The 10349-nt window shown below is 39.4% G+C and overlaps 1 protein-coding gene across 1 annotated transcript; it reads left to right on the top strand.

The window, feature by feature from the left end:
• Positions 1 to 329: 329 nt before the first annotated feature.
• Positions 330 to 1223, top strand: LOC117346160 (vomeronasal type-2 receptor 26-like). Its single transcript, XM_033915564.1, has one exon. The coding sequence runs from the start codon at positions 330 to 332 to the stop codon at positions 1221 to 1223; it is 894 nt and encodes a 297-aa protein (XP_033771455.1).
• The last annotated feature ends 9126 nt before the right edge of the window (positions 1224 to 10349 follow it).

Here is a 10349-nt window from a genome sequence, read left to right as displayed (position 1 = left end):
TACAGAATGTATAAAATACTTGATAAGATTCCTCCCTTCACATCAGCAGACCACAAGGAAGGAAACTAGGAGAGAGCATAGGATGAAGATAAGAAATGATAGGCTCAGGAGTAATATAAGAAAATACTTCTTTTCAGAAAGGGTGGTAGATGCATGGAATGGCCTCCTGATGAGGTGGTGGAGATGAAAACTGTATCTGAATTCAAGATAGCATGGGACACACATGTGGAATCTCTTAGGGAGAAGAGAAGATAATGGATGGTGGGGAAGGACAGATTGGATGGGCCTTTAGGCCTTTATCTGCTGTCATGTTTCTATATTTTTCAGATATGGATACCTGTACAACATGCCCTGATGATGAATGGTCCAATCAGAACAGAGATGCCTGCATTCCAAAAGTGATAACTTTCCTGTCTTTTGAAGAGCCTCTAGGGGTTGTTTTAACTTCTATCAGCATGTTCTTCTTTCTGATCACTGCTGTCATCTTGGGAATCTTTATTCATTACCGAGACACTCCCATAGTAAGAGCCAACAACCAATACCTCAGTTACATTCTCCTCATCTCCCTCATGCTTTGCTTCCTCTGCTCCTTGATATTCATCGGTCATCCACAGGAAGTGAACTGCATTCTAAGACAGACTACTTTTGGGATCACATTTTCCATCACTCTTTCCTCTATACTAGCAAAAACAATCACTGTGGTCATGGCCTTCCAAGCCACCAAACCAGGAAGCAAACTCCGAAAATGGATGGGTTCCAGGGTCTCAGTTTCTATAGTTCTTTGCTGTTCCCTTCTTCAAACTGTTCTGTGTCTTGCCTGGTTGTTCATTGCTCCCCCTTTTCCATATCTCAATATGAGGTCATTTACTGGAACAATACTAATTGAATGTAATGAAGGATCAATAGTTGCATTTTACTGTGTTCTGGGTTACCTGGGATTTCTGGCTGGTATCAGCTTCATTGTAGCTTTTCTAGCAAGAAATCTACCTGATAGTTTCAATGAGGCCAAGTATATCACCTTCAGCATGCTGGTCTTCTGCAGTGTCTGGATTACCTTCATCCCAACATACCTGAGCACCAGGGGAAAGTACATGGTGGCAGTGGAGATTTTTGCTATTCTGTCATCCAGTGGTGGAATACTGGGCTGCATCTTTCTTCCCAAATGTTATATTATTCTACTGAGGCCTGAAAGAAACAACAGGAAAGAACTAATAAAAATGTAGGGGTCCTTTTACTAAACTGCATTAAATGCTATCACACACTTTATATGGGGAAAAGGATTGATCAGAAAGTGCATTCAAGTTTTTGCAATAGTTTGCCTGTTAGCATGTACTATTTGTATCTTGTTTATTTATTTATTTGGGGGAGTTAATGGGGTAGGTAATGGGAATGAATATTCCAGTGTTAGCCAGCTAGTTCATGAAGATGAGCACTTACAAACTTGTTAATGTAGAATTAATAATTAAGTTAGTGCTGCCTATATAAGAGGTGCTAAGAGCTCCCACCTTAAATTTTTTTGAAGTCCTGAGCACTAAAGAAAAAATTAAGACTTGTACTAAAAAAACCTAAATATACTGTTAATTAAATATGGTTTAGCAGATGCTTAAGATTTTATTTTAGCACATTTTAATAAAAGAGTTCTGTAATAACTCAGAGGTCCTTTCTCTAAGGTTAGTTCTGGGATGGTCCAAAGAGTAACAAGTAGTTCTGTGGTCATGAACCATATTCAGTGTCAGTGCCTGCACTTGTAAGTGACTAGATTGGACCACACAAATGACAGTCCTAAATTTAGCATTCTTAGCTATGTGAGTACTTCCACAGGATATCAGCTGGCACCCATAAAACTTCTAGAATGTTCCAGGAAGTGAGAGGTTGATATACACAGATTGGGAGAGTTACCTTGAGTTGATAGTATCTGATAATCACTAAGGGCTCCTTTTATCAAGGTGCGGTAGGTGGTTAATGCGCGGAATACTGTGCATTAAACCACCTGCCGTGCTAGTTGCTAACGCCTCCATTGACGAGGCGTTAGTTTTTAAGCTTGTTGTGGGGGTTAGCGCGTGATGAAATGTCCGATGTGCTAACTCCCGTAGCGCGCCTTGATAAAAGGAGCCCTAAGTGATGAGCCATTTTGACTCAATGATGCTATGTTACACAGAGAGAGTCATAACCAGCAGAAGAGAGGAAGTGTTATCATTCCTGTACAAGTTGTCGGTGATGTTCCACTTGGAGAACTGTGTTCAGTTTTAGAGGTGGTATATTGCTAAGGACAAAATAGTCTTGAAGTAGTACAGAGAGAGAGAACAAAAATGTGGCTGTTTATTGAGAGAATTAAATCAAACATACAAACCACCACTGAAGATGTTTTTTATATAAATATAAGGGGACAAGCCTTAGAACATGGAGTTTCACCCATTCCAGTTTTTTTCAAATCTTTCTTACTCCTGTTTGCATCACCAGCTTGTACCCATCCTCCCTACCTTTAACTCAATTAATAATTTATTTCTTTAATTCATTACTCTTTAATCTTTTCTTAAAATTTCTTGTAAAATTCATCTAATGTAAATCTCTTAATTCATACTAAACTCAACCACTTGATTACTTAATAAGATTAGCATTTGCATTCCCGTCACCTGCAACTAAAAGCTAATCACCATCAATCAATAATCACACAACTCAGTTTTATTGGAATAAATATGTGGCCGCAGCTTTATTATCTATCTGAATATTATCTCCACTTACAATACAATCCGTGTCCAAAAACCAACAAACCCCCATGCATATTTCACCCCCCCCCCCCCCCCCCCCCGGGAGCTATTCGGTGTTGAAACTAGCTCCTGTTAAGTCTTTAAACTTATAACATTCCACAAACATGACCCACAGTGATGCAAGGCCATGCTTCCCCTCCCCCCAAACATGATCCATGGTGATGCAAGGCCATGCTTCCCCCTCACAGCAGTATCGCATACAGGTGTTACATTTATTTATTTATTAACTGCTCATCTTCCAGATCCAAATGGGCCAAATCCCATTTTCCGCCACAAAAGGTGACAGCCTCAAGCTTGTCACCGCTCATCCACCATATAATCTATGGCCAACATCTTTAAAACAAGTCTCCAACAAATCCTAAAGAGTACCCCAATAAAATTGGCCAAACCTAAGCCTGAAAGGTAGACAGCATCAGGACAATAACGTCCAGGGAAAACAGCTGCAACAAACTCATGAGATACCACTCTAAACACCCGAAAGCTATCAGTAACGCCAAAAGCTCAGTATTAAACCCATCTATGCAACTATGTCCCAATCCTCTTTACACACTCAATGAAGGAAACATAGAAGGCATTAGGAAAAACACAGACAGCAGATAACAGATCTCACCTCATGAGCAGTATGAAATCCTCTTCCATTGCTGAACAAATGTCACAACACACCAAAAAAACCAGAAGTGAAGCAGAATAGGTAATTAGGAAATTGTCTTTGCTGGAAAAAGATTAACAAGAGTCACTCCCAACAAATGCTCCATATACCCAACCATAAAATCTAAAATCCATGCCCCACTGGAATCAGAAACAGCTAAGACAATCTTCCCCAGCCACTATAATGATACACAAGATACTGCACTTTCCCGTTACTCCACACACATGTACAAAAGAATCCAAATTCCTGATCCTTCCAAAGCAGGTGACTGGGGAATAGGCAATTGCATTTAACCTGCAGTCAATCCAACATCTCCAGGCAGCTACCCCATGAACACAATAGCAGGTCAGGAAGGTGCCAGTTCACCCACTCGATAAGCTGCCAAATGCTGCAAAAAGGCTAGCTACCAGAGCACCACTACAAATCATGAAGTGCACACATCAGGAAATACTGCAAACACATGTTACCAAACCCTCATACAAAAAAAAACAAGTAAACCCTGCACAATGACACTGGATCACATGCACCCACAATCAATTTCAGTACCAATTTCATAACTTCAATAAAATCCCCACACCAGCAAATGTCCAGTGAACCATCTCCCAAAATCATCCTACAAACAAACCATACAGTACTAATAAAACAAGTGGCTGCTCCATATGAGAAAGGAGCAATGCAACTTTAGCACCCCAAATTGCAGAAAAAGAGTCAAATAAAGCAGTTTGGCTCCTAGCACCTAGCCAGCGCCTTGCAGTTCCTCGTAGCCCAGTCTGAGGACACAAGCAAAGCCACCTAGCAAAAATATAAGGGCAGATAAATGTCCAGCCAGTATACCCCTCCACAGCAACAATTAACTCCTCCTCTCTCCCAGAGAGTCCATGTGCCTATCCTATGCCTTCCCCAATTCAGAAATGATTTCATGCATCTACTACTCCTACACCTACCAGAATTCTAAAACTATTTCATGCATCTACCTCACCTTCTGTAACAATGTAGTGCCATACAGTACTGCAGAGCCCAGCACTGCTGCACTGAATCCCCTGCCCTCTTACTCTGGATTTGCTGTTAATAAAAGGGATCAACAACAATACACTCCGGATTTGCCGAAAAAATCCTAAAATAGTGAAAACAAAAAGGCAACCGAGTCACATCAAGGTTTGTGTGAGGGACGCTCAGGACGCCAAAATTGGCTCACAACTTACCAGCCAAAATGGAGAAATGTATATAATGTACGATATATGATTATATATAATACATTATATTATGTTAAAGGGTGCTCTCAGTGTGAACCCTCAGTGATAGGAGCACAGCTCCGATACTTCACCTCTGGGTCAAGGCGGTAAGCCTCCACCCACACACCATCATCGAGCACCCCAAGTGTGCTGAAATCAAACAAATCAACCAATCAAAAGTGAGTAAATCAAACTCAACACAAACAACCTGAACGACCCCCACACAAACCCTGCCAGCCAGACCCCCCAAGAACGCACAACAAAATCAAAAAACCATACAAAAACTATCGAAAAAATATCGAAAAAATATAAAAAAAACACAATACTTATCTGAAGCTATCTCACAGACTGAAAAACGCAAACAACCGCGCCAAGAGGAAAGGTTCAACCGCACTGGTTTCGGGAGGAGCCCTTCTTCAGGAACCTGACCCCCGACGGAACACGAACAAACAAAGAGGTCGGCTGGAGGGCGGGGTGCCCGAACAGAAGAGCACGCCGCCTAAAACGAATCTACAGGTGACATCATGCACAAACCATCAGAACTGTCTAGTCCATTACTGCGTTGGCATCCTCCACAAAAAGGCAAATCTTACTTACAACCCTACAACAATCCCGCTTACAAAATTGTGAAAAGAACAAGCCCAATAACAAACCTTCAAACACACTACCGATAAGATCCCCCTTGGCATAACCATCTCCTGGGACCAAAACACACTGATATCTTACTGACCAACTAGTTCCTGCCCCAAACCACCAGTGGAGCCCCCATACTGAGAACAGAGTACGATATGCCTATGAAAATGGTAAAAATTACTAAAATTAAAATACACCATATCCACCACACTCCCCTAATCTAATGCCAAGATCACCCAAAGAAAGTAAGCAGATTTGTCCAACCAAACCTGCCTCTAGTGAATCCCCAAGCTCTGTTGTAAAAGTGTTTCTATTGAGTTACTTACCAAAAAAGTCAAACTTACCAGCCTGTATATCCCTTGTGCTGCCTTTCCTCCATTTGTTGTGGTGAAAAACCACATCCTCCCTGCTCTATTCCTGCATTACCCATTCCTGACTCTAAAGAAACAGTGAGAAAGTCAGTCAGCAGAGTCACCAGAACTACTCCAAATTCTTGCATTACCCTTGGATGTACCATCCATTCCCCTTGTGGTATCCACCCATAGTTCTAATGAACCCTCACAAACCCAAGCCACTGAAAATCAATCAGGGTCTATCACACCTCCTGCCCCAGTTGCCTGAGGTGTTTGTACACCCTCCCCCCAAACATTTCAGCTGTGAACCCAGAACAGAAAATATTAGTGAAGAAATCATCTGTCTCTTTATCAGCTGCTACTTATTGCCCCCTATACCTATGCCCCTTTTGCATGTCTTCCTATCCCTAATAAATCTAAAAATGTCTTGTCCCCCATTATTATCATGGCAGCTATTTATCCTTCCATCTTTATCATCGCTTTCCAGACTACTCAACCAGCCCCCCTTAACTCTATCCAATAGTGCCTCTGATGCTTTGCACCTCATAAGAACATAAGAATTGTGATACTGGGACAGACCAAAAGTCTATCAAGAACAGTATCCTGTTTCCAACAGTGGCCAACTCAGGACCCAATGAACCTAATTAGATCCCATAATCCAAATTCCATGCCCTAGTAATAAAAATGGTTTGATTTCTTTAAGTTCTTTCATTACTTCTGGATCTGCGGTTTTGGATCCTGTCTCTTGTTCGGGCTTTGCTCTCTTGCTGCTTCCAGAGACTGCGAAGTCGTTTTTATTTTGCTTTCCTGACGCCATCGAGTTTATTTTTATCATAAATTTAATCTTTATTCTTCAAATTTTTTCGACTTTTTTATTCTTTCAAGGACTTTTTATACGGAGCTCTTCTGTTAACTGACCTCCTTCATGCGTGTCCAAGCCACGCCCCTTGATATCTATTTTTAAAGTCATTTATTTATTGCACTAAGCACTTTATACGAGCTTGCGTGATTATGGTTTTTGCATAAAATATACCGACTCAATGAAAGATATCCTTTACCTGTGAATATGGTTCCGAACACTGTAGTGTGAGGACAGCACAGGTGTCTGAGAGCGGTATTATAACCAGCAAGGATTGACCTCTGTTTTAGTCCTCCTTTGCGTTGGTTGGATTTGGTTTTCACATGAGGACTTGTTTGCCTAATATAGTGGTTGAGTATAATACATCTGTGACACAACCATCATGAAAAATGTGGGCCAGTGGGCGATAGTACAATACATTGACCATATAACAAGGTAGGAGTGTGTGGCGCAGTGGTTAAAGCTACAGCCTCAGCACCCTTGGGTTGTGGGTTCAAACCCACACTGCTCCTTGTAACCCTGGGCAAGTTACTTAATCCCCCTTTGCCCCAGGTAGATTATGAGCCCACTGGGACAGACAGGGATAAATGCTTGAGTACCTGAATAAATTAATGTAAACCATTCTGAGCTCCTCTGAGAGAACAGAATAGAAAATTGAATAAATAAAAATATTAATAAAATTGGATCCTAGATGATACCAGTGTAATACCTCAAACAAATATGTCCACTCAACTTAATCAAAGGCTTTATTGGTGTTAAGGACCATAACACAGATAGGAAAGTGGCTTTTTGTCATGTGTATTTGTATATGACTAAAGACCCATGCACCATGCACTAAAGACCCATGCACTAAAGACCCATGCACTAAAGACCCATGCACTAAAGACCCATGAACAAAACCACAGATTGCCCTCAAAATGTTATATTTTCATAATTAAACAACTGATAAATTAAGCTCTAAGACAGAAAATATTATTCTATATACAGTGAGTCCTGTCATGGCCTTCATGGGGTTGAATATCTGGCAGATTCTAATCAACAAAATGCATTTACTATTTTATTTATTTTTTGTGTATTATAAATCAAGTGCACAATTCCCTTGCTGGCATTATTACCCTTCTCACAAAGCACTCCTTTCAAATTAATATTTATCTTACAAGGTCATGTTCAGAAAAACAAGTTTATAAAAACAATCTATATTTAATATCAAATGCACAAGTCAGTGGATGAAATGCCCTGAGACTGAGCCTTTCAGGAGACGAGACCTATAAAGATCACACAGTGCAAACACGGCTGCAGGATACTCGCTCAGATCAGAGTTCACATCAACACCAGGATTAAGTTCTCTGGTCCATCCTTAATAGTATCTGTGTCCATCAAAGGGCTTTCTCAGTGTCAGTTTGAAACTTCTTGCATAATTTTTAATATATAGATTTAAAAAGGTAGGGGGGTCACCATGACATGCAGAATCTTCCACTAGAAATTTTCCAAAGTGACAGAGCAAGAAGAACAGTTATTTCTCACCTTGAAATATGGGAGCTCATCTCCTTTTGATTTTATTCATATTTTATACTGATCTCTGGAAGCCAATTGAGAGCCGATGTTCAAAGCTGGTGATGGACTTTTCAGAAGATGGCTACTACATGGATGGGGACATTATAATTGGGGGATTTGTTCAACAATACATTGTTGAGTTAACTAAATCCTTTAGCAACATCATTTCTTTTAAAAAGACAAGGTAAGTAGCATTGTGCATTACCTTCCATTTCAGAAGTGTTTGTGAGTTGCTCCATGACTAGCTGTTGACTTTGAACTTCAGATGTAACTTAAACCTGTATGAAGGATATTTTGTTATCTATGTCTTATAAGGATTTAACACTTTTTTTCTTCTATTCAATACAATATTACTGCATTTATAATTACATTTGAGTTTTTGGTGTCCTCATTTGTTCTATGAATATTTTTATTTTCCATTGAACTCATTGAATCACTAGCTTTTAACTTTGTTAATTCCACTCAATTTGTAGCATCTTTTAATCATTGTAAACTGCATAGAACTTCACAATCCTGTGGTATATAAACTGTTGTTATTATTATTATTAAACTCAAGATAAACAATATCAAGTGAATTCTTACTAGCCAAGCAATGAGCTTCCATACACTGCTAATATTTTATCATTATTTTGTTTTATTTGCATTTTAATATGTTTGAACTTTTATCAATTTTAAAGCAGATAAGCATGCCTTGATAGTCCTGTCTGAAAATGCCCTCTGCCCATTGAAAAGTTCAATTCCTTTAGGCTGTCAGTGAGAAGGTATTCCCAGAGGTGAGCATTGAATAGATGAGAATAAGCAGAGAATGTGCACACAATTTTCCCAATAAGGCATGGTATTTTCCTTTCTCAACCACCCACCGAAAATAGCAGGTGCAGTCACATTTAAAGCTCATACTTTACAAAATAAAGACCATTTAGGAGAGGACCCTAGAGAAGAAGTTACACATCATGAGAGACTCTTAGCTTGTTAATTCCTGGTGAGCTGGCTACTCATGGATTTTCAGCACTGGTTAATGCCATTGAAAATGCAGTGCAACTGAAGCAACTCTAGTTGATTAGACGTAACATAGTCTGGGGGTAATGCAAAAAATTACCCAGGAAGTGACATCAGAGGGAGTGTGGGGGTGTAGAAGGAGAGGGGGTACCTCCTACCACACACTGCATTTTATGTGTGGGATCAGGGCTGCATTTGTGTCTGAGCTGTCAGCGTGTGTGTTTTTTTATTTTTTTACTGGGCAGATATTTTGCTTGAGTAATACACAAGCAAAATATCTGTACCATTAATAAAAATGAAAAAAGCCCTGATAGCAGTGACAGGACATTGCTTCTCCTGTCACTACTGTCAGGGCTCTGCCCTGACTCAATCGCTCACTGAGCGATTGAGTCAGGAGTTTGCAAGCATTGATTCACTATTGATTCACTATTTTTTTGAATGCAAATGATTTGCATGGCGGTGCAAATCATTTGCATACAAAAAGATAGTGAATCAATTTCTGTTTTATACTTGGCCAACAGCGATTGAATCACTGTCTTTAGTGAATCTGGGCCTTTGTGTATGTGCTGAAATGGTTGGTGGCTGGGTTTGCCCACTTTTCAAGATAACGTAGAAATAAAACAAAAACAGAAGGGAAAAAGGTAATTCAATGTATTTTATGATGCAAATGATGACAAATATATATATTTGACATCATTTGCATTATATATATATAAGGGAAACATGAATGCATTTCAGTGAAAGTTTCACAGGAAGAGGGAGGGGTGGGTGTGTAAGTAGACAGAGAGGTGGCAAAGACATTTTAAATTTCTTTAGAGTGTGAAATAAAGCCCAGATGATAGGAGTCAAAATATTTCATCATTTTAATTTCAAAGGATTGAATGGGAAACACTGATTCCCAAATAAAATGTTCTTTTGGATAGAAAGAGTGAACAGTTTGTGAAACTATATTTTACTTTTGTGAACTCATCAAATTTTATAGTAAAAGACTTATCAATAAAGGATAAATATATACCCTGTAAGAGTAAGATAAAATCAATTTTTCAAAGAGTATAAAATCCAGGGGACATTAAATTAAATTGCATGGGAACACTTTGAAAACAAAGACTAGGGGACAGTCGATGAAGTTACTGGGAGATACTTTTAAAACCAAGAGGAGGAAATAATTTTTTATACAAAGAATAATTATGCTCAGGATCTCATTGATAGAGGATGTGGTAACAGTGGTTAGCATAGCTGGGTTTTAAAAAGGTTTGGACAAGTTCCTGTAGGAAAAGTTCATAGTCTGCTTTTGAGATGAACATT

This window comes from Geotrypetes seraphini, chromosome 12 (assembly GCF_902459505.1).
Source record: "Geotrypetes seraphini chromosome 12, aGeoSer1.1, whole genome shotgun sequence".
NCBI lineage: Eukaryota > Metazoa > Chordata > Amphibia > Gymnophiona > Dermophiidae > Geotrypetes > Geotrypetes seraphini.
The sequence above is the reverse complement of the archived record's forward strand: the minus strand, read 5'-3'. Positions and strand labels throughout refer to the sequence as shown.

What these genes read in the sequence shown, in the direction of transcription:
- LOC117346160 (XM_033915564.1), top strand. Translation starts at nt 330, where the DNA reads ATGGATACCTGTACAACATGCCCTGATGATGAATGGTCCAATCAGAAC.